The 25161-nt window shown below is 43.8% G+C and overlaps 3 protein-coding genes across 3 annotated transcripts; 2 read left to right on the plus strand and 1 right to left on the minus strand.

Annotated features, from left to right (window-relative positions):
• Nucleotides 1-1315: 1315 nt before the first annotated feature.
• Nucleotides 1316-24678, plus strand: LOC119646356 (NADPH:adrenodoxin oxidoreductase, mitochondrial). Its single transcript, XM_038046793.1, has 5 exons — nt 1316-1630; nt 22995-23370; nt 23481-23652; nt 23723-24046; nt 24192-24678. The coding sequence occupies exons 1-5, from the start codon at nt 1413-1415 to the stop codon at nt 24515-24517; spliced, it is 1416 nt and encodes a 471-aa protein (XP_037902721.1). The 5' UTR covers nt 1316-1412; the 3' UTR covers nt 24518-24678.
• On the minus strand, nt 13023-13703 carry LOC119646358. The gene is made up of 3 exons (XM_038046795.1): nt 13548-13703; nt 13419-13487; nt 13023-13351 (listed from the first exon to the last, which is right to left on the minus strand). Exons 1-3 carry the CDS (start codon nt 13666-13668, stop codon nt 13212-13214), a joined length of 330 nt encoding a protein of 109 aa, XP_037902723.1. The 5' UTR covers nt 13669-13703; the 3' UTR covers nt 13023-13211.
• Nucleotides 18359-19442, plus strand: LOC119646357 (proline-rich proteoglycan 2-like). Its single transcript, XM_038046794.1, has 2 exons — nt 18359-19129; nt 19184-19442. Exons 1-2 carry the CDS (start codon nt 18385-18387, stop codon nt 19333-19335), a joined length of 897 nt encoding a protein of 298 aa, XP_037902722.1. The 5' UTR covers nt 18359-18384; the 3' UTR covers nt 19336-19442.
• Nucleotides 24679-25161: the final 483 nt, after the last annotated feature.

The following is a 25161-nucleotide window of genomic DNA, read 5'->3' on the forward strand; positions in this document are numbered from 1 at the left end:
CACTTCAAGGCCTTGATCCAATATGGATTGTTGTGCCAACGATTATTATTATTTCCGAGTTATCACAATCTCGGCAGATGCCGGATCTTACCTAATACTAGCACTAAGTGCCAAGCATTTAGGCTCCGACGATCCTACCTACTTAAACACTAAAGGCGCACTGGTGGTCGTGGCCGTTGGTAGGTCAGTGGGAGAATCCGTCGAGTACTCCCCGCAACATCGAGCACGTATGCAGAATGGTGCACTTCTGCATGGTTTGAACCAGACTGTGCGAAAGTCCCAGGACATCGAGGGAAACCGTGAGAGATTTAGGTACAATACCTGTAGCTGACAATATTATGGGAACTACAACCACCCGCTCGAGACGCCAAATTTCTTTGATTTCCCGAGCCATGGCTCATAGTTCACCTTCTTCTCCACGTATTTCCGTTCAATGTTGCTATTATGGGGAATAGCAACATCATTATTATATTATTAATTGAATTTAGGACAGCTCCTCAACCCACAGAAGTGCCATCCAGTGCACTTTTGTTTGTATTAAGTGCTCGATGTATCGATTGATGATGATTGTATCGAAACCGATGTATTGATCTTCGCTTGCCGTGGAGTCCTCTGAAACTCGCCATCCGTCCTTCGATGGCACCAGGAGATAGCGACGGAAATTTACATCGAGGATGCCTCCCTGACAACCTGACCGCCACAACATTGGCGTGATTACGGCGTTTAAAATTACGAGCTTCGTTCTAGCTATAATTTCGAGGATCCCTTTAGAGTGTTTCAGTAAAGTTCTCTAACTACAAATGAAAAATCTACACCGTTTACTCAATCCTCTTTTGCAAATATGCATACTTTGGTGACTACATTTCGCCTTGCTTTGGTTTGCATAAAAATAAAAAGATGTCGGAAATATGGGTGGGATCAGTAAATTAATCATAACGCAATTAGTAGTGCTAAAAATCTTCAATATAAATAGGGGTAGCTTAAGATAGGTTAACTAATTAGATACTAGCACTGAGGAAGGAGGCACGTGGTCTCCGAAACGATTGTATGAAGGAAAAAATAAAAATATTTACAGGATAAGGAAAAAAACCTAGTTCTTTTTCAACTTATATACCAACTGTAAAAAGAAACATGGACATTAATTTCAACTCAAAATAAACGATATAACTTAAAATATAAATAATCAATTTAAGTTACATTTTTGCACTGACTATAACATTTCAATTCACTACTTACAGTTTAAGAGGTGCTGAAAAATTCCAATAAGTTCAGTCTAGTACATTTTCACTTTCTCTCTCTCGTTTTACAACCTATTTACACAGCTGTTTTGCTGTCAACAGGTCGTCGGCTACTGTCTACTGGATTACGAGAGTTTGTTTTGAACGGAAGTGCAAGTGTTTCGCATTGCAGACATGAGAATTTTGCAAAGTTTACTGAAAACGCGCAGTGCCCTTTCAAGTTCATATAGTTTTAGTACAAGTGCCACATCTTATGGGTCAATTGAAAAGAAAATTTGCATCGTTGGTGCCGGTCCAGCTGGTTTCTATGCGGCTCAGTACCTCCTCAAGCATCTTCCCAATTGTTCGATCGACGTCATCGAACGACTTCCGGTTCCTTTTGGCCTTGTACGGTAAGTGGTTTCTATTTTAAGTGATAAGTGCTCTGAGCTTCGTCAGCAGAGGTGACAATGGTTTTATGCGCGGTCATCGTGATTGGCACTATCTTAATCGCGGCTGCTTTTGGCCAAAATTAATCAGAAACGCGGATGCGGTTGCAGAGATTCAGCGGTTTTAGATTGAATTGGAACAAATTGCTTAAATGAACGAGTCTGATTTTAAGTCTCTGCTTTATTATTCTGAATTAAAATTGAGTTATATTACGACAGACATGATACGGCACTAAAAATTATTCACCTTAAACATTTTTTTCTGAATTTCTGAGTAAAAATATATGAAGCCGAAAATCTAGACTTTTATTGTAAAATTGTTAATTGATTGTAAGCTGAGACTCAGTAAATATCCCACCATATGGCGGAATCGATGACCCCGCGAGAATGAAATCGGATACGACCGTAATAAGGAAAGCACCTGAGTATTTTTGTTAACTAGCGCCTTAATATGCACACATTCTTATTTGTTATGTTCGCAAATGCCTAGTTGTAATGCAAACAACTTACAATTAAGCATGAATCTGGTATATTGATACCTCCACACTTTTACGGCGGAAGCAGCCACTTGAAATCCAGATTTGATGAGGAAGAGATTGTTCCAACTTTCGAGGAATTCACTAGGATATTCTGCCGGGGCGGGATATGCCTGAGCTCCGGACCACATGTTCCGACCTCCAGCAATCCAGATGACGCTAAAGCCCTGACTATTAGCCACTTTTAGATTAATACCGATTAACGCTCTCCCGGAGACCGATGGCACCCAACGGGATCTTTTGCAAAATGGCAGCAGTTTAGGTCTTTCACTAAACGTTCTAGAGGAGGTGGTCTCAGGAGTATTTGCTAAATTTACCGGCTCGCTTTAAATAGGGCAAGCAAATTCCGAAAGTGAAGCCTGGGCAGTTGGTGTTGGGCAGCGGTAGGGAAGCATTCCCCGAACAAGTGGCTATTAGCATGTATTTGCGATTTTCAATATGGAGACCGCGGCGTCGTTCAAGCAATTACGGTTCAGTACCACGTTTCTACGAAATAAGGCGAAACAATGAATCTGTAGTTGTTTAGGATAAACGAAACCGTCAGTCATTTTTTGATTTTTTTAATGAATCTGTGTTCGTTACCGGTTGAAATTCCAAACGACTAAGAAATCAGATATTCGACGGCAAGCCTTGCTAAGTGAAAACCTGCTGCACTACCGAACACTTTGGAACGGGAATTTCACATCAATTTGGCAACGGTCAAACCTAAACCCCGGAAAAATCTAACGACAATCAACTGCACTCTGTCAAAGCGCTCAAAAAGCCATGCCCATGTTCCTGTGACCATGCACTGCTCAACCTGACACTGCGGTATCCACACCGCAGATTGGAGACTACGTAAGTTAGTTAGTTTAGTTAACTGGGGGGAGCCGCAGCCCCAAGCACTCAGGCCATTATTAGGCCCATTGTACTATCCCCGTAGTTGCCTATTCAATGGCTTCCCGCCTACAGTGTTCGCAGGCTTTAGCGAATCTGAGAACATTCTCCAGAGGCAGAGAGTGTGCAGATTCTTCATTGAACAAAACCTTGCCAAGGTGTCTTCGTCTGAGATCTGAGGATGCCGGGCAGCTGCATAAAAAGTGCAAGGCCGTCTCCTCCTCCTCCTCACATTGGCTGCACACAGCCGAAACCACTACCCCACTCTTTTCCATATGGTAGTTTAGGGGGCAGTGTCCCGTCAAAAGCCCTACTAGGGTTTTCATGTTCCACTTCTTAAGGGACAACAAAAATGCCGCTCTAGTGGCCCTAGGCTCCTTCACAAGGATTTTCGCTTGCCGGCAAGAGTCCAAATTTTTCCACTCGGTTGCGTGAATCCTTGCAAATTTACTCTTCAGAGTAGACTTGACAGTAGATGGTCGGATTCCAAGAGCTGGTTCTGGCCCCACCGGCGAGCTAGTCTGTCAGCCTCCTCATTGCCGGCGATGTTAGAGTGCCCCGGCACCCACATCAGGACAACGTAAAGGATCCGGGAAATCAAAAAGGGGTGTGTGGAAACCTCAGGATTATAGTGAATTTTCCGATAGATGGTATCATCAAGATATGAGGAAGGTGCTAGAGCAAACGAAAAGGATGTAGAGGGAAACCTCAAACAGTGCGACGCCCTTTTAAAAAATCTAATATTCATTTTCCAGTGCATCGAGAAAGTGTTCAATGTTCGTACCGCAAGGAGACAAAAGAGGGAGTTGTTAAGTTTCTAGCTGTCCTCTTCAGTGTAAACGACCAAATATGCGGCGACATCGATGAACTCGAACGCGAACAACCCGTAGGTTTCCAAAAAACCACCTGGCAGAATGTCCTATTGAATGCTCGGGTAGAGGCTCATCATTAAGCGAAAAACGATCGTCAGTGGAAGTGTTTACGGGGAAACTAGGCTACGAGTTGATTCGATGAGTGTCCGAATGGTATCACCACACTTAACGGCAGTGGGTTATCACGACGAGCTGGATAAAAAGTACACTAGCATTTTAGTCACACTCTATGGCTGCGGAGATCTACTGGACATGATGATTAAGGAGACCGCTTACCAAAGCCGTGCATGTCTGTGGTCTGCATCAAACTATGTCCTCCGTTCGCATATTGCTCCGTAAAGAGGGCGATCTAATGCAAATCCTCGGCTTTCTCTGCATTGTTGGATTTCATTGGTATCGGTCGTGGGGAAGCACAATATTTGATTTCGCTGATCGACGATGCCACTATCTCCATTGATTAAAACCACAAAAGTTATTTCCAGTTCAGCGAGGACGATTGCATCGTGTAACAGCCTCAGCGTGATCTTTTGTGCTCCCCCAAAGTCATTAGCGAGATGTCCAATTGCCCAATTGACACCACATTCGAACGCTCATACAATTTGAAATGCTCGTTGTATGTTGTTTCAAGTATCAGTGTGGCGACACATCAGAGGCATGAACTACAACTGCATTGCCGTGGTGAATTCGCCTTTGCTGACCCACTGAACTGCCGCCGCAGTTGGCGGGATGTCTGGTCTGGCCGGAATTGCAGCAAGTTGGTGTGTCTGCCGTGCGACTTGGGCCACAGTTAGATACTAGACACACTCCCCTTTGCCCCTCAAGGGGGGAAATCAGTGCGAGGGCACACGATTTCAAATTGTTTTGCCCTTGAGCATGAGCGAGATGTAACGAAAATCCGATCAGCTGTGTTTGACATACCACCCGGACTTGCCAAAGTATTGGTGAGATCGGCAAGTTTTTGCTTATGTATAAGTGAATACGTGAAACAACTTTTTGTTATATGGGTGAGCACGCCGTAGTACCAGAATAGCAAAAGCTCACCGATCTCTCTCTTACCAATACGATCTGACGAAGATTATGTCTTTTCCTTGTTTAGCGTCTCTGATGTGTACAGATAAGCTCCTGCAAGCATATTCGCAAGTGGGGTCATTTTAGTGTGGGTACTGCCTATAGTAGATCTACTGTGACTTGGGCATTTCCCTCGTACGTGAGTTTTAGTGCATCTCACGCGCCTGTGCACGATGGAGCAATTGAGGGCGATATGCCCGAAGTTTTGGCAGTTGTAGCACTGCGCTTGTTGATTAGCCTTCTTTCTTTCTCAAGGGAAATTTTTTGGTGGAGTATATACTTGACCTTAAATGCTTCATTGAGCTCTTGAGAGGGCTCGAAAGTAGCCATGAACAGCGACCCGACTGCGACTTCAACGGAAGTGCCGGGTTCTGGCTATGCAGGAGCTTGTCGACTCGTGTGACTAGATTCGACACGCTTTTCACCTTCAAGTGCGTATACTCTTCATTGAGTTCTCGCATTATGTCGGCCGGATCTGCCTCCCTGTGGAGACCACGGATAACTAAGGACTGAGTCCTTAAAGTTTGTGGGGTACTAGTTGTGGCAACCCTTTCTCTTTGAGAATCCAAGAATTGAGGTACATTGATTTTGTACCCAGAGATAGGCGGAATTTTAGCCTTTTTTGGGCGGGTAGTTGGGGGCAGGATGCCTAATGGTTTGCCGGAGGGGCATTAACTCTACTTAAACTAACTTTACCTTCCCTTCAGATGACAGCTCCTCCGGGAGTATCATTTTGCATCTCTTGGCGGACATTCTGTCCCCAAGCCAGTACCTGCTGCTGCACGCAGCAGCTCTGAAATGTAAACAAAAACTTTTTACTTCAAATGTTCTTTTATAAAATTACCTTGTTAGACATGTATTGGCACCACTCTCCAAAACAGATACTTCCTTGTGAAGTTACTTCACAGTCCTCGATAAGCTCCAGCTCCCGGTGACTGTTCGGTTCGAGAACTCGGAACGAACTGATCGAACCGCCGTGTGATCGAGATAGCAAAAACCTAGAGTAGATCGTGTGGCAAATACGGCAGCAACCGCCGCAGCAGCAGCCCCAGCAACGACAGAGTAGCTTGCAGGGTTAACAACAAATTCATCCTTCTCAGCCGCCATTGCATCAGACTATTCAGTCGTTTTTGCATCAGCCAACACCTTCTGCGCATTATTTTAATTAGAAATTAATTCAAATATTTTGTTATGTACATAAATTGGTGCAAAAAGAAAGAAAGAAAAAAGTAAGGGCGCTGCAAGAATCGGCGGGAGGTCTTTTGTAGTAGAAGGTTTTTGCTCCGGTCTCCGTTGAGTCGTTTTCCGTGTGGCTGCGGTAGTTTTTTTGCGTCGATGGGAGATGAATTCGGGGTAGAGTTCTGCTCCGGTGTTCCGCCTCTGGTTTACTCACTAGCTTATATGTCAAAGGAAGACAAACCCGCGTGAGGCGCGATTCCTCCTGTGGTAGCGGGCGGGATCCCCCTTTGGCGGCGCAATCCGATGGCGTGGTTCTGCAAGTTGGAGGCGCATTTTACGCTGACAGGCGTCACAACAGATGCCATGCGTTTAAGCATCACCACAGACGCCATGCGTTTCAATCACGCCCTTATCGGTCTCGACGTAGAGACCATGTTGCAGGACTGTTCCTACGTCAGACTAAAGGAGTAGCTTATACGCCGGCGGTTAGTTCGCAAGGAAGCGAAGCTGGATGACTTACTGAACGAGCTGACGCTGGGCGACCGTACCCCCAGCCAAATGAGGCAGTTAAGTAAGTATAAGGCCGGCTCAGAGCTATTGAAATCCCTCTAGGTGTAGCGGGTCTCGAAGGGCACTCGCGCCATCTTGGCGGACTCGGGTTCGTTGCAGGTGTTATCCGCCACGGCCGGCAAAGTCCACGAGGTGTACGCAGGCGCCGTGGTCGCGGAAGTCTCTAGAAACGCAAATCGGGAAATAGAAGAATTAAAAACAATGGTGGCAACACAGTATCGACTGTAGGTACTTTGCGTTCGGGAGGTAGATCTCGTTTGCAAGAGAAATCGGGCTGCACATTAATGAAGGCAAAACGAAGCGCATAACGTCAACACCAAAAACCAAAGAACGAACAACATCGAGCCGCACTGGTCAAACGAAAAAAATAAACATAGGAGGCTACAACTTTGAGACCATTGAACATTTCTTCTATCTAGGGTCGAAAATCACAACTGATAACAGATATGACGATAAAATCTGCGCACGGTTTTTTGCTGCCAACAGAGCCTATTTCAGCCATAACTCTTACTGTACAAGACTATCTTGCCAGTCCTTATGTATTCCCCGGAGATCTGAGTTCTTAGGAAAAAAATTGCGAACTCTTGGCCGCGTTCTACAGAAGAATTCTCCGAAGAATTTTTCGCCCCCTCCATGAGGATGGACGATTCCGTAGCCTAGAAAATGATGAAATCTATGAGCGATACCATGACCGTCTGGTTGTGGATAAAAACCGGCTCAACAGGTTGCGGTGGGTGGGTCACTAAATGCGTATGGATGATGATTATCCATCCCGGAAAGTCTATAAGGGCAATATCTGTAGTGGAAAAAGAAAACGAGATAGACCCTCCCTGGGATGGAGCAATGGCGTAGGTCAGGATGCCAGACAGCTTTTAGGGATATTGAATTGGTGGGCCTCGGCGCAAAACCGGGGTGTCTGAAGTTCCTTACTAAAACGGGCCTAAACCAGATACCGTGTGTTGCGCCGTTGATGATGATGATGATTGAATTAAAAATCGATTAGGACCCCATTCACTTTATCAGTTCTACTCTCTTCATAACAACAAGTGATAAACGAGAGGACTCAAATTACAATACATAGCGTCTTATGATAAAAACACTATTAGTGAAGCTATTTCTTCAATTGTTTTTCTTTTTCATAATTAACTTGAAATCACTGTCAACTCATATAAAAACGAGGTTCTCCAATTCCCTCAACTAGTTGTAAGATAATCTTCATAACACAGAGACAATGAGGATTTGGGTATTTATTTTTTTATTCCTTGCATTATGGAGTGATGTGATATCCTTCGAAAGTGAACGCGACGAATCTTCTTCGTCTTCCGAAGGTATAAAATATACAGATTTATTTATGAATTTATTTTACTCATGCGTTCCAATTCTCTTTTATAGAAAATGTGGAGTTGGATTTCAGTAATTTTTTCGAATATTTTGATAGAGTCTGCGATTATGGTGACCACGGATCATGTAGGTTCCGTTGTCTTTTCCTAGGATTTGCAGGCGGTTATTGTGATAGCTACTTATACTGTAATTGTTACTAACATATCGATAATATGAAACTTACCATATAAAGTAATAAAAGATACAATTTGCGAAAAAGAAAGTATATTTTGATTTTGCTTGGTATAAGAAGAGAATTGCCATATACTGCGAAAACATTTTTCGCGATCAATTAGCTTTTTCTCCTTCTTTAGTTTTTGTCCCTTAGCAGCGGGGTCGGCTCGTCTTCATCGGTTCGGCCATTTTGCCCGGTTACAGCCCTGATCTGGATGGAGTCACGAGGCTTTCAAGTCGCCATCCTGCGTATCCAGTCATCGTTGTTTCGACCGGCCTTTTGGCCGTTTTCTATCAACTTCGATTTCGCTTATGATCATAACGTGTTACGCCACTGGTCCAATGCCACATCATCGTGTCCGTTACCGCGGGGTGCCGTCCATTGTGTTTCAGAGTCGGCCAACACTCAAAACCATAGAGGTAGCGACAATGCGGTAAATTTTGGATTTGAAACGTATCACGACGATCACAAAAAATACCAATTGCGGAACGCCACTACATCCAAGCTGCGCTAATGCGTGAAAAAATTTCATAACTCAGTTTTCCATTGGCTGATAGCATTGATCCGAGATACTTAAATTGGTCAGTGACTGACAGTGATGATGTCTGTTTCATTGTGATCGGTTGTCAAAAGCTCTGTTTTATTTTATTTTTTTTTTTTTTTTTTTTTTTTTTTTTTTTTTTTTTGTTTTTTAGATTCTGTCTGTAGTAGTAAATTGGTGATTCATGAACGATGTCGCGAATATGGTTATTAAGAATGCGTTCAAAAATGTCCATAGTTGAAGATTTTATTATTTCACCCGCTTCGATATTCATTTTAATGAATCTTGGACTGTCTTGTGGGCGTCTCGTCGCTAACCAAGCCAAGAACCCACCCTGCAGCTAGAAATTTCTCTGAGGTCCCCAAAGAATGGTTTACCCAGTGTCCGTAGCATGGGTCTAGCTAAAACTGGGCAGACGCAGAGAAAATGGATGAGGGTTTCTTCTCCTTCTCCGCTGCTTCGGCGATGCGAATTGTAGGGTATGCCGAGCCTGGCGCCATGGTCCCTTATGGGCCAGTGCCCCGTGCAGACGAGTAGACTCCGCTCCTGACTCCGGAGCCGCCAGCAAAACACCGACTGTATTCACCGAAGGGTTGCCAAGAGCAGAGCCTCGCCTGGGCAATCTGTCACCCCACTCATTCCCCTCTATGTTCCTATGCCCGGGGACCCAGAGGAGGGTGACCTTGAGCGACCTGGAAGATGCCGCCGCTGAGTACAAGGCCTTGATGTCCGCTTGGCTGTTGGTCAGAATGTCTATGTTACACTTGAAGCTTAAATCTTGCTCCAGCCATCGACAGACTGCCAATATCACCAGTACTTCCGCTTGGAATATACTGACGAAACATGGGAGACGATACGACTTGGATACACTGTGTATATTTGGGAAAACCCCCGGAACCGACTCTACAGATTATCTTTGATCCATCGGTAAAGAATACTGAGTCATAACCTTGCAGCACGCCGCCGGTCTACCACTGTGCCCTGGTTGGAAAGTCCACACGAAATTTTCTCGTAAATTCAGCTTGCCCAGATTTTCCGAGATACTTCGCCTAGGATGTTACTGTGGCCGTAGGGCTTCACTGTCCAACATCCGGACTCAGGTAGTCTGACGGCATTGCACGCTACAACGTATTTAACATGGAGGTCTATGGGAAATAGATGCAGAAGTACATTGAGAGCATCTGCCGGGTAGGACTATAGAGCCCCAGTAGCACCTGCACGCGCGGTTCTTTGAATCCTATTAACATTCATTCTATTGTATTTTTCACTCAAAGCTTGCTACCATACAATAGAGCCATACGTTAGGATCAGACGCACTACAGCGGTGTACATTCAGAGAACCATCCTCGGTTGGAAGAAGCGTGTACTTCTGCGTGATTGGAACTAAACTGACCGAAAGTCCCAGGATATCTATAGAATTCGTTTTGAGAATGAAGGGAGTCCTAAGTCCGCATCAACTTAATGCAGGACCGGACCAATTGAGGAGCAACTTACTCCTTCTTTTCTGGTCCAGGTGAGGCAGCGTCTGACGATTTGCCTCTGCCCTGGTAAGAAACCGTAAAGCCGCCGTCGCTTGACTTTTTTTTTTTTATATCTATAGAAACCGTGAGGAATTTAGATAGAATAAGTTTAGCTGACAATATTATGTGAACTAAAACATTTTGATTTCCCGATCCAGTAGCCCTTAGTTCAACGTCTTTTTCGCGAAATGATCCATTTAATCAACTAATAAGAACATCAAGTTTGTTGTGTGAAATATAGTGATCAGTTCAAATTTGCTGGTTCCAATACACGTCGTGAGCAGAGAAATCAAGTACTGCCTACGATTTATATCGGTAAGCGGTAAGAAACATGTTTCTAAGGTGAACTCATACTTTCATGCAAGGTTCTGATGAATCTTATGTATAGCATTATGACTGTCTGCGTATTGAGCCGGCGCCATTACAGTGCAGTCAGAAATGAAATGATCCAACGTCTCTTAACACTGAACCATATGTTTGGGTCTTTCACCATTCGCTTTTCGATGAATGGCGGCCACACCAGTTCTGAATGGCACACATAAATTCCTCCGTTTCAGCAGCGCACACCTTCGACTTCAAATCATTGATCCTCTCTCAGTTTGACTTCACCCTGCTTAAGAGGTTGGAAGATCGATCCTTCAAGTTAAGTGGGATCATTCCGCAATCTGCCTTGCAAACAACCGCGTGCAAAGGAATCGTCTGCTCCTTGATATAAAAGTATGCGCGTAGTCCCTGCATTTCAAGCGGGAGGTTCACCCCCTCCACGACAAATTGAGGAATGCATTCGGAATTTTGACATAATAGTGTGTATGCGTAAATGGACGTTTTCGGCCTTTGTCCACAGCAATATTCCGCTGGGCTGTCATAGCGGAAGGTCGCGGTTAAAATCTCACTGGCGCCAGAGGGTTATCGTGACTGGATGTCGGATAAATGAAACTCATCCAATTGGGCTGTTGTGCCTCTTATATCATTCTTCTCCGAAAGATGCGTTTTCAAAAACTTTACTTGGTTTGGATCAATGCAATACAGTCGCAGGACATTGATTTGCTAGGCAGGCGGTAAGTAGGTTTGTGCTGTGTAAGCTAGTGAACTTTCTGCACCAGAAATTTTGCACATGATCTAGACCAGGCCCCTCCAGTTTTTCGAACTGTTTATGACTCGTCGGCAACATACGCAAAGTACATGTCAGGGATATTAGCATAGCCGATACCTTCAACGGTAATCTATGCAGGTGACGCCTCAATTCGACCCCAATATTTTTTCTGTGCGGTCTGGGCGTTCTGATGGTATTCGTTGAGCGATTTGACAAAACTCCGATACTCCCGCACGTACACTGCATTCTGAACATGTCTGAAGTTACTTTTGCCATACCGTCGCAACTGAGTGCATACGACAGAAAGTTTCTGCTTTAGGGATAGCATAGTTCTGGTAAACCCTCTGCACTTTATTTTTCATCTGTCTGCTAGCATTGCCACTGGTGATATGAATCAGCCCAGCAATGACCTGCCTTCATGAGTCGCGCCGACGTTCTAGACGAGTTGTCCATGGTATCACTCCAACCAATAACACGAACCCGAATTTTCTAACTTCACAAATGATCGTAGTTACAGTAGTGGCATATCAGCATACTTTCGAAACGCAATCTCATTATTGATTTGCATAGACCATCCACAGGGTCCATTTCCGAAAATTCTATATACGCTCTTTAGAATTCGTCCCGAAACTAAGCGGGAACTTCTGTCAGATGGTGAAGAAGAGTGCTGCGGCGGGTGCTGAAAATGTTCCCCATAGTATGCCGAAGTGTTGTTGATGTCGCCACCTCTACCCCCATCGACTCTTGATCACCAGTTTTCGCGATGACCCCAAGTCAATTTTAGACGAGTTGTTAAATATTTTTTTAGGTAACGCTCGTTTGAACTTTTGTGAAGTAAGGGCGGCTCTTGCGGACTTCCTCTGATGAATTTATCTTATTTCCTTGTTCATTGTTGATGAGACTATGCTTCAGTTCTATTGTGACGCAGTTCCAGACACTCAATTCTCTTGCGGTAGACTCATTACACACACCCCTAAACCCTGTATTCAAACGAGTTTCTATCTGCACTGTCCACAGGCATTTGCGGCTCTGATAACGCCTCCCAAAGGAAGAGATTACGCAGCTTCTTCATTGAGGAAGACCTATCGATATATTTTTCTCTAAGGTGTGAAGAAGATAGGCATGAAGTACAAGGTCGTCTGTTCCTCCTCCCAACATTGACGGTATATGCATAGTCAAAATTACTACCCTGATTTTTTCCATGTAGTAGTTTAGAAGGAAGTATCTCGGTTTTCATATCACTTTTCTTAAGCCACCTTAAGAATTACACTTTAATAGCATCGGGTTCTTTCACAAAAAAAAATGGCCGGATGACATAAGTCCAAATTCTTCAATTCGGCTTGGAACCCTTGAGAACAGACTTTACAGTGAGACTTCATTATCACTACACTTAATGCAGGAAGCAAGCCTACACCGACGGGACAGCACGAAGGACGAATACATACATCTACGAAGAACCTGGATTCTAACCCGGGGTAACGAAATTAAGAAGCTGACATTCAACCAATTCAACGGTATTGAAGAAAAGATGAAGAAAACACGAATAATAAATTCATTTCCAATTTTATTAGCAGTGAAAATTTGGATTCTAACTCCTAACGTACATATGAATTATGAAAAATCAGTGCAGCTCGAAAAAAAATCATTCTGTTGATGTTTTGTTCAGTTTTATCGGGCAATTAGATGCATTTTGGAATAAACATTTATCTATTTTTTTTTTATATTAGAAACAAATTTACGAAATACAAGTACAATAACCATCTCTTGAACATATTCCGCCCAGTTGAAACCCAGTTATCAAACAATATATAGTACAAGTGGCATTTCCATACCCTAAGGCATTAGTCAAGTTGCAGGGTTTGTTATTCGAGTTTCCTGAGAACAAATTTTAATACAAATTTAGTCAATTGAATCTTTATTAAAAGAAATTCATGATAATCACCAAAAAAATTGAGGAATGTTCGACCAGCCCCATGTTCAATATTGTCGGGGATATTTCCAGTGAAGCTATCTATTATAAAAAAGTAGTTGACAGATGGAATTTATCATATATGGCTTTTATACTGCATACCAATGATTCCTGCGAACGGGCCACTGTACTCTCCTTCATCATTATCTGTGTCAGGATGATGGGATTGATTGACCACTACTCCAATCACAGATAGAAGAAGAAGACCAACAAAGGCAGACATTGTGTCGAAATCCAGAGCAAACTAGTAACTGATTTAGATACAAATTGCTACAAAGTTTATATACGCTTGGGAAGAATTAAAAATCCATTAAAGCAGAAAAGCAGATTTTCTTATCAGTTCCAATTCCTCGCTTAGAAAATGCATATGTAAATGAGCAAAAAACAAACCTTGTTCCTTGGCATGATTTATCGGAAACCCATTTCGAGTCTGAAATAAGAATAAAGTATGCTTATTGATAGCAGTTAGACAAATTTTCAATTTATCATTGCATATTAATAGTGCAATTATTGAGGATTCAGGAGGAGGATCACAAGGGGGTGTGGCTGTGTTATGGACACGGCCGTTTGTTGTACGTGAATAAATTCTCGTAAAGGGTAAAGTTTCTATATAAAAAAATTTAATTACCGTCGTACAAGGATCTATTGGCGCGTAGATCACGTGTGGGTTACAGACAGCGCCTTACAGGTAAAGCAAACTGTAAGGCACTGTTTCTGTCTATGTCTGATGCATTCTAAATTATGGAAAAAAGAGCAATAATTCGTAAATATCCTCTCAATTAAGTCAGTAACTTAAACAGGCGTAACTTGAGTTATCTGGTTCACTTTTTCAATCGACGGCTTCCCTACCCGTTCGTCCTGGGCCTTAACGTACACCAAACGGATGCCTCTTATCATGGCCCTTATATTCTGGTGAATATTTCTGCGCTCCTTTATAAATTCACACAGCCCCATGATTTTTTTGCCCAGGGCAGTAAAGGCAGCTCCAGACTGATGATTGCCTAGAACATCGCTCGGATTCGGCGTCAAGGATTCTTCCTCATCGAAAACTCCACCTATGCGCTTCCCATTGGGGGTAGCGATTATGGGGGCTTGTGCCCGTTTGGGAGGGGATCTGCGAAGAATCGAGCTCCTTCTGAATGGGTCCGTCAATGGAGCTGGTTCCAGTCCCTCCCGTACGCTTGTAACATTAGATGCCACAGTAGCCAAGGTTCCCACTACTGAGGCACTGCGGTCGTTGGATATCGACGGCCGGGAGCCTGCTTGTCCACTCCCAAAAACCGCCGGAACTGGATTTCCAAAGCCCTGCACCGTAACTTTATTCTCCTTCTGTTCCTCCATGTTTGGTTTGATTTCTGGGTGTCCTTCCCAAAGTCAATTGTTATTCACGGGTGGGCGTTTACTTCCTACCTACCCGGCCTGCCCATACATCTCCGGATGCGTGCATGTGCATGGCCATGATACATTCGCCGAGCATTCCCTTATCCGCACGAAGGGACGCGCCTGATGGGAGATTTGGCAACTCCACATAGAAGAAGATATAAAATATGTCTATTATTTTCGTATCCTTATTTTAAAAGAGAGTCCGTGTATCATGTTTGGTGTCGACTGTCATGCAGACGCGTTCCCTAAGCTTTAGAATGCTTCTTCATTATTCTAGTCATCATGCCATGGTTATAGCTCTTAAAGACTTTGAACGTAGCAATTTGGGAACTTTGAAACGATATGGTGAACAGCGTCTTTGGAAATTAACGTATTTGACCCAGCTTAACTTTGGTTCCATACTTTTAAAATTAAAGTCGCTATTGTTTTGTAAACATATATGCGTGTTATATTGTTTTCTTGTTGAACTTCTGTCTCGTTTGGTGGCGGGATCTGCTCATCTGGATCAGAGTGTCGATATGTTTGATCATAAGCTAAGCATTTGTCCACGAACAGCAAACAGCTTTCGGACAAATTGTCTCCGGGCAAATCACAAGCTACTGGCTGTGCCAAGGTTGAGGGGAATTGAGCGTCCGGGGTAACTGAGGCAAGCGCCAATCGAAGCAGAAGTGGTCCTTGGACGATCCTAACTCTTCGACATAAAAGGAAGCAAAGAGGGCTCGGCTAGCAATAGCTAAACCTTAATTTTCAGCCTCTATCGAAACCGATGATTGGGCCTTGTATGACGAAACCAATCCATCCAGTTAGGATACTGAGCAGTGCGAATAGCTTAGGAGGAAACTTCTCCTAACTCAAGGATTATGTCCTCGCAAGGCATTTACCTTCCCTTTGAGTCGGTAGATGTATATCGTAAAGTGTTAATTTTTACCGGCGAAGACACTAACCAGTGGCAGAGGCAGTACTGCTCGTCCCTCAACGCGACTAACCCTGAAAAGGGTCTCTGAGCTATCATCATTCAAAAAGTGCTTCCTCTGGCTTCCAGAAGTAAGGCGTAATGGTACTGAGGTTTTGGAACAACTTGGTGTCTAGAAAAATCTCAACGCCTCCACTTGGATGCTGATAGGCAGCAAAGCAAGAGAAAGAGCCGATAGGCCGGGAACTTTCCTTACTATCTCTAATCAAAACAAGCCAAGCACCTTACCCAAAACCATTAAAGGGGACGTGCAGCTCACGGTATATTTATCTGAAGCGTAGATGAGGTGCCATATTTTTCAAATAAATTTACAGCATTGCAAGGTGGCGACTGCATTTATCAATCATCGGATCAATGATTGCAAGGCATTCATATACCTCATACAGGAGTTGTTGGCAGGATAATCAGGGACTTAAATTTCCGTTATGCTGATCTGTTGTATGACTAAGGAAGTGAAGAACCCGTTCCTGCATGCTAGTCCCAAAAAACTTCTGAGGTAATTTGGGTAACGACTTATGTGATGGCGACACCACAAAGGCCAAACTAACAATAAAAAATTAACAAGGAGATAAGGGGACTCGAAGGTGCTCTCCATATTTCCGCTATGACGCAAACGAATTTCCCCGTGGAACATTCACCAAAGCTATACAATATGCCAAAACTAAAGGCATGGTGGTGGTAGCAGGATGTGATGTCACCGTCCACGACATATATTGGGGAAGTTCCAACATCAACGCAAGAGGATCGAGACTATTAGAATATTTGGTAGGAAACAATCTGGAGATGCTCAATTTGGGTAATGAGCCCATTTTCATCGACATCACGGTGGCATCCCCTGACATTGCGACTCTTGTTGGAGAATGGAAAGTATCGAACGATATCACACTCTTGGATCGCAGGCGCATTGATTTCTTGATGGCCACCTTCGACCACTCCATTTCAGAATCCGCGGAAGGCGAATCAAATCCATTGCTGGAATTGAGAAAACAACCCAGATCCTGCCAATCCTTATGTACTCATATTCCTCGGAGCTCTGGGTTCTTATCAGGAAAAATTGCAAACTTCTGGGCGCGTTCGAGAGAAGAATCATCCGAAGAGTTTTTGGCACCCTACATGAGGATGGACGATTCGTCGTCTACCTAACGACGAAATCTATGAACGATACCATGACCGTCAGGTTGTGGATAAAATCCGGCTCTACAGGTTACAGTGGAAGGGTCATTTAATCCGTATGGATTAGGATGATCCAGCCCGAAAAGTCTATAAGGGAAATATCTATGGTAGAAAAAGAAGACGAGGCAGACCCTGCCTAAGATGGAGCGATGGCTTAGGCCAGGACGCCAGGCAGCAGGGATATCGAATTGGTGTACCTTCGCGCAAAACCGGAATGTCTGGAGTTCCATATTAAGGCAGGCCTAGACCGGATACCGGTTGTTTCGCCGCTGGTGATGAGAAGAATGTTTGCGAGAAAAATGCAGGAGCCGCACCATTCAAATCTGTTCCGACAGTCGGGCAGCCTTATCACCACTAAACGACAACATTATATCAAGCCAGTTGTCGTGGAGTTGCTACCAGTTGCTGCTCAATAGTCGGCTAATCGAAATATTCCTGATGTGGGTGTCAGAGTATCCGCCGGTAATAAGGAAGCTAACAGACTGGCTCGTCGAGGGTCTGGATCCACAATAATGGTGCCAGAAACAGCTTTTGGCCTTCGACCATCCACTGTGAAGTCTACTATGAAAATCAGTCGAAAATCTTTGCAAAAGAACCCGGGTCGCTGGAGCTACATTTTGTCGGCCCTTAAATAGTGAGACATGAAAACCCTAATATGTCTTTTGGCAGGAAACTACTCTTTAAACTACCATATGGAGAAAATTGGGGTGGTGGCTTCTGCTATATGCAGCCACGACACGTTTGCTCGGCCCTCTCAAATTCCAGAGGAAGACACCCCGGTAAGGTTTTTTTCAACGAAGAATCCGCACAATCTTTGCATATGAAGAATGTTCTCAGACTCTCAAAAGTCTTCGAACGCCGAAGGCGGGAGACCATTGAGTAGAAAATTTCGGGGGATAGCACAATGGATCTAACAAAGGCATGACTGGTTGTAGGGCTCGTTGACAGTGATCGCGTCGGTTTCATCCGAGTCGATAGCCTCTGTTTTCTTCAGATTTAATCATAGAACACGATCGCATGATGCAACAGGTGCGTGACGCTAAGAAGACAAAATCTGTGAACCTGTGTGTAGGCCACCGGACATTGGGTATCTCCTGTAACAGTGTCTCTAGCAAAAACAAAGAGAACTGGCGAATAGGCGCTTCCTTGGTCGATGAATACAGAGTTCTACTAAGTTTAATTTACATCCTCACTCAGAATCGTCCAGGATCCCAATAAAATGGTGGTCACACATCATGAAAATCATCTACTAATGATGTTATATGTGAAATCAGTTCATTATCATAATAAATTGCAGCGTTCATTCTTATCACCATGCACTGCAACTAATGATGAATGTGTTGAAAGTATATAAAGACAGAAAACCTTCACCTCAATAGTTCAGAATAGCCTAGTGATCTTAATAGCAAAATGGGGAAGCATTCTAATATACTATTCGCTCTTTCTGTGTGTACCTTTCTGAGTGGGAGCCTCTCATCTCCTTTTCGACCTTCACCTTCATCCAATCCAGGACACTTTCCTCCAAATCCACCGCCATTCCCTCCAAATTCTTCCGAATTTGCAAGTGATGATTTAGGACCACCATGTGGACCTCCTCCATCAGACTTTCCCCAGAACTTAACTGAATTCCAAAATAACGCCAGTGCGCCATGTAGACCACCTCCATTTTCCAGACCACCCCAATTTCTTTCAAATTCATCTGGTTTTGAAAGCGACGCAGGAGTACCTCCATATCGACCTCCACCGTTATCTAATCCACCCCGGTTTCCTCCGGATTCGCCTCAATTTCCAAGCAGAGACGAATCACCCCCGCGGGGATTTACTTCAGGACAATTTTCACAAAATCGGCCAGAATTCAATCCAGGTTTTCCAGGATTTTCGAATGACGATTTTGGATTCCCAGGAGGTCCTTTTCCACAGTTTCCTCAGAATGGACCTGCATTCATAAATAACTCCAGCGGACCATATGGCCCTCCTTCATTCTCTAGACCACCGCAATTTCCTCCAGATTCACCTGTATTCGCGGCCGGCGCTGGAGCCTCGTTTGGACCGTCATCTAATCCACCACCATTTCCTATAGCAGATACACCTTCGAATAATTTTTCACCTCCTTCCTTTTCTCGTTTCAAATTTACTCGTATTTCTGATAATGCAGGTATGTTTTGGAAATAATCTTATTTATGTAAAGTATAATGTGTTCCCTCGTCAGCGCAAGTATCTTTTGGAGGATCTGATTGCCAGTTTGGATCGGACACAGATAGCTGTGAAGTGTTTTGCGCTTCGAAAAACTTCCGGCAAGGACGTTGCAACACAGGAAATCATTGCGTGTGCTCTGAATTCTCAAGTGGCGGTCCAGCATAAAAATAGATGCTTTTAGAAAATTCCGAGGAGTCAAGACAATTATATTGCACAATATCAATCATTGTTAAAATAACTTGTTGCACTTCAATCAATATTGTTGTTCTAATTTTTCTTTTTTTTTATATTTTCAATCGTTCTTCACTGGTTTCGATAGAGTTCGTCAGTGTTGGGAGAGAAATTGAAAAATTATTAGACATAACCTGAACGAAAAAGTTGACTGACGGTTTCGTCCAGGGCAGAGGCAACTCATCAGATGCTGCCTCACCTCTGCCTTGGGAGTAGCGTGACCGAGAGTAACGACAGATGGTAATCGCTGGAAGAAACCGTCAGTCACCTTTTTCGTTCTCTTTTTGAAAACTTGGGGGTTTAACCCAAAAAAGAGGAGTCCATGGGCAACAAAAGAGGAAGTAAGTTGCTTCCCAAGTGGTCCGGTCCGTCACCAAGTGGGTCCGTACTCAGGACTCCCAGTATCCTCAACAAAAAAATTTACTTCGGCCTGGTTTAGGTCTGAACTTATGATGGGTTTCACTTGAATATAATTCGTACCAATTACGTTACTTTCGGGCACGCTGCTCCCAGGGCAGAGGTGAGACAGCGTCTGATAAGTTGCCTTTGCCATGGATGAAACTGCCAGTCAACTTTTTGGTTCGTTTTGAAAACTTGGGTGTTTAACCCAAAAAGGAGGACTCCATGGACTACAAAAGAGGAAGTAAGTTACTTCCCAAGTTGTCCGGTCCGTCACCAAGTGAGTGCAGACTCAGGACTCCCAGTATCCTCAACAAAAAAGTAGAAATAATCTGTATAGGAAGAACAACAACTTTCAATTATTAGATATTAAAAACTTCCCAATTAATATGGAAATCTTGGTAATTATATGGAGGTGGAAAGTCTCTCCCGGTAAAGTTGATTGCCGTTAGTGAGTTTTCTCGGCGATAGGACCTCATCAATCGCGGGAGAAGCTCGGCAGAAATATTATAAATAGGCATCGCATCCAGTATTTTGCCAATCACGAATGGACGTCCTCCTTTCCTATTTACGGCCCTCTCACCTAAATCCCGCTGTTTGTCTATCGCACTCGTCAATACCGAGTCACCCGGGGTTGATTTGATATGCCACCCAAAATTTGAGCTAATGACACGGGAACGGATTAGTCCTCTGAAAGTGCATTTTCCGATAATCGACCCTCCTCGTTTTGATGATTTGCAGTTGGTCACCTTAGGTAGCTTTTTTTGTGTCGAGCTTTTTGCTGATTTTGACTGATAGCAAAGACCGGAGGGAGGTGCTAATAGATGCCTTCCATTTCCTGAGTGTTTGACTTGAAAATCATTGGATACGTATCCTCAAACTCCTTCAAAGCTCTACCTTTTCCTCTTTTTCGCCTAAAAAATGCCTTGAATGTAACGTGCTACTCCCCTCCACGTGCCCCCGATCTGCTGCATAATTCCAAATAGGGTATCGGGACTTCACACCCCGCCGTTAACAGACTATGGCGCTTCCCCCTTCTGCGGAAGAAAAGGTGTGGTACGCATTATCCTCCACATTGTTCCAGTAAATGCAATCGGGCGATCGTGAGTGGGGGCTATCTCTTCACAAGCGACGTCTTCCTTATTTCCATCACCTTTTCTGAGGTATATAGACCTCCACTCTGCAGCAGAGGAACGACCGAAATAACTTCTGCTCCGAGCCGCTGCGATAGGCAGGCGGAACTCGTAAAGCACCTCGCTTTTGTACTTGTGCTAGATACTTACGATACATCTCTTTATTGCGGGCGCAAACCCATATTTTAGAGCCTTCAGGAAAGACGGACTGAACCACGCTCATCGCCAAACAACACCTATGGATATGGAATTTCCGACATTGGCCATCAGCGACTCTGCCGTGTTGCCAATCTACTTGAAGAAGCTTTCCTCTCTACCATGATGCCGAGGTATTTCAAAGCCGGCTTTGAAAAGACCACAGTTTCACGAACCTAAGCAGGAAGGACTCAAGGAACCCTGTCCTTGATCATGACAACGACTCCGGATTTCTTCAGAGCTACGGAAAATCCATACTCGGTCATCCATCTGCTAACCCGCTACATCAAAATTCCCAGCGTAATCTTAGGTTGTTCGACGGTGCGTGCCGGAACAACATCCGCATATCCGGCGAAATCATCATGGAGTAGAGTACCGGTCCGGATCAAAGGAAAATTGAAAATTCCCACGACCCCCGAAGCGTAAAAATTGGGGAAAATGGAAAATCATCGGATTTCGGTGGACGATGGCTTGTTCGAACCGGGAGGCGGCTCAGATTCACGAAATCCAAGAGTTTTCCCGCTACGATGCCAGGAACGCGGGATGTCGAGAAAAAACCCCGGGTGGTAAAAATTGGAAAAAGTGCAAACTCGCCGGATTTCGGGGACGATGGCTTGTTCAAACGGGGTAGCGGCCCGGGTTCACGAAATCCAAGAGTTTTCACGCTACGATTCCGGGACCGCGAGATATCGCGGAAAATCCGTGGTCAGAGGACCTAGTGGAAATCAAGGAAAATTAAAAATTCCCACGACCCCCGGGTGGTAAAAATTGGGGAAAATACAAAATCGTCGGATTTCGGTGAGCGATGGCTGTTGCTCTACAACAGGCGTAGTTGCGACACATGTATGACGTTAAACAACTAGCAAATGGTTGTCCCTTACGAGGTCAAACTCAGCATCTCTCTCCACCACATGCCTGAGAAAGGTGTTGTCAGAGCTCAGCTAGGCGTCAAGATCCTCCATCACAATCCAGCCTGTTCGTATATCGCCATAATACTCCCTCAAATTTTAGGAAGCGAGTATTTTGGTACCTTTTTATACTCTTGCCTTTTTTGACAGGCAAAATTTATACTTTAAGTTTACCCTTAAACCTTAATGCCTTTACATGGGCCAGAACCCTTCTGTGGAATCGGAAACGGTTTCATGGCTATGAATCTAAGAAATGAAGAGGAACGGTTGAGGGAACTAAACTGGGCCTAACGGGGATGGAGCAGTCCAGGGTGCTTACTGGGGGATACGAACCCATACACACAAAGGATTGCTTAAACCTCACCAAAAAGAACCTCCGAATCATAGTGGGAATTCTCACTGGTCATTGCCGGCTGAACTATCACCTAGGGAAGCTAGAGATATCTACGGACACTGCCTGCAGGTTTTGTGAAGAGGAGGTCGAAACCTCTATACACGTCCCGGGATAGTGTCCGGCACTTGTGAAAAGTAGGTCGAGGCATCATTAAGCACACTGGAGTTGTGGGAAGCCAGACTTCTTGAAAATAATGACGACCTCGGATCTCACCTACAGTTTCTGCGACCAAATCATATCGTATAAAGACCGTAGTCGAAATTTTTGGCGGATTTCGTGATGAAATGCTGAAATACATTCTCAATAGAGAAGTTGAGCCTTTGTGGTTCATAGTACCCTTGATGAGAAAATATTATTTTTTGTTTGAGGATGCAGGGAGTTCTGAATCCGCATCCACTTGATGACGGATCGGACCCCTTGGGAAGCAACTTACTTCCTCTCTTCCTTGGTTTCCACATTTCTGTTGCGATGCAAGATAATTGAAATTCAACATAGACCAATTGTAAATATTCAAGCATGACATCATCAAAAACATTTCTTCTTCACACATTTTTATCCTTACAGATTTGGCGTAGCCCCTGACCATCCGGAAGTTAAAAATGTCATTAACACTTTCACTAAAACTGCGGAGCATCCCAAATTCAACTTCTTTGGCAACTTATCACTTGGCTCTGATGTCACTCTTAAAGAACTACGGGAGCGATACCACGCAGTTTTACTGACATATGGGGCTGAGAGGGATCGAAAACTGAACATTCCAAATGAAACCGAATCGAAAAACATTTTATCGGCTCGCGAATTCGTTGCTTGGTACAATGGATTGCCTGGAGCAGAAAATTTAAATCCTGATTTGAGCGGGAAGAATGTTGCATTGATCGGCCAAGGTAATGTGGCGATTGATGTTGCAAGGATATTACTGTCACCATTGGATAAATTAAAGGTAATATATCCCACTAAGTTCAAAAAATTGCTCAAAAAATCCATCCTTGGGCATTACCAGTACAATTAAAACTTACCTTCCCTCTCTATATCTAAACGTATCTTCATCAGGAAACAGACATTACTGAGTATGCCCTGGAAGCCCTAACCCGAAGTAAAGTTGAGAAAGTATATCTAGTTGGTCGGCGGGGTCCTCTGCAGGCAGCATTTACGATAAAAGAATTGCGTGAAATGCTGAAGCTTCCCAATGTTAGTACCTTGTGGCGAGAAGAAGACTTTAAAGGTAAGTTACATATTTTTTCATTGCGACAAATGCTCAAATATTCAACTATCGCTTTTGTGCTCTACTCCAGGCGTCCCTGAAGTTATCCCCAGTTTACAACGCCCACGAAAACGAATAACTGAACTTATGCTCACTAGCCTTCAGGCACAAAAATCGGCGTCGAATATATCAAACAAACAATTTCTACCAATATTTTTAAGATCACCAAAGAACATTCTTGGGAATCAGTTAGAACTTACAGTCAATGAACTGAAAGAGAATGCTGCAGTCCCAACAGCGGCAAGTGAAACATTGCCAAGCGATTTGATACTCAGGAGTATCGGCTATCAGTCGACGTGCGTTGACCCGGAAATCAACTTTGACCAGAAAAAGGGTTTAATTTGCAATAAAGCTGGTAGGTCTCGTTAATTTACTCGTACTTTTGTCTAATTTTGATAGATCCTCCACAAAGTAATTTGTGACCGATTGGAATGAAGTATAAGAATCACTTCAAGCGATACAATATCCACTTGAACCTAATTTGTATTCTACCAAAACAGGTCGAGTGATTTGCAAAGATCCAAGCAATAATCCCGAACCAGGACTTTATGTTGCTGGCTGGCTAGGAACTGGGCCAACAGGTGTTATCCTAACAACAATGAATGGGGCTTTCGCAGTAGCCAGGACGATTTGCGAAGATTTTGAGGCGAACAAAATTGCACATGATGAACAAAAACCGGGTCTCGATACAACGGGGAAAAGGATCGTTACATGGAAAGGATGGCAGCAAATTGACAAAGCGGAGGAAGCTGAGGGGAAAAAGCATGGAAAACCACGAGAAAAAATAGTTCATGTCGATGAAATGCTCAAGGTCGCCGGTGTATAATTTTTGGATCATACTCAATGCTGTGGATTGGTTTTGTTTAGTACGGGTATTATTTTATGTAAAAGTCATTATGTATTTTCGTATTTAGATGATAAGAAAACAGTTGTTATTTGACGCCAAAACAGGCGAGTTTAGAATAGTAAAAAAAAATAAAACTTAAACCCAGTATAATTTGCTTCCTTTTTATCATTAAATATTGGACGAACGCTTGGAAAAATATAGGCGTACAATTTACTGTCACAAGACTTTCGCCTCGCTCCTCGCTTCTACTATCTATCTATCTACTAATTTTTCACTTCATACTTCACATGTTTATTGCTTCGCGCAAACTCGAAACACCCACAAACGTGTGAGGTGAGCTACAACTCGCTTGCAACTTGTTACATACGCAACAACTTTGACCCCACGTTGGGTGCCAACTCTACTACGAAGAAAATATGGCGCTGCATCGCCTTGTCATCAACACGGTCACCAAGGTTGTCAGTCAACCAGATTCCCCCAACAGGTTTGCCAATCGTGAACACCGACTGCGCGAGATAATATGTGGAACCGAATGGCACATTCTGGAGCTAATCCGAATGCTAGCAGTTCGGCGAAATGAGGGCCGCTGTCGTGTAATCGTTGGCCCAACAATCCATATTGGA

This window comes from Hermetia illucens, chromosome 1 (genome assembly GCF_905115235.1).
Source record: "Hermetia illucens chromosome 1, iHerIll2.2.curated.20191125, whole genome shotgun sequence".
Taxonomy (NCBI): Eukaryota; Metazoa; Arthropoda; class Insecta; order Diptera; family Stratiomyidae; genus Hermetia; species Hermetia illucens.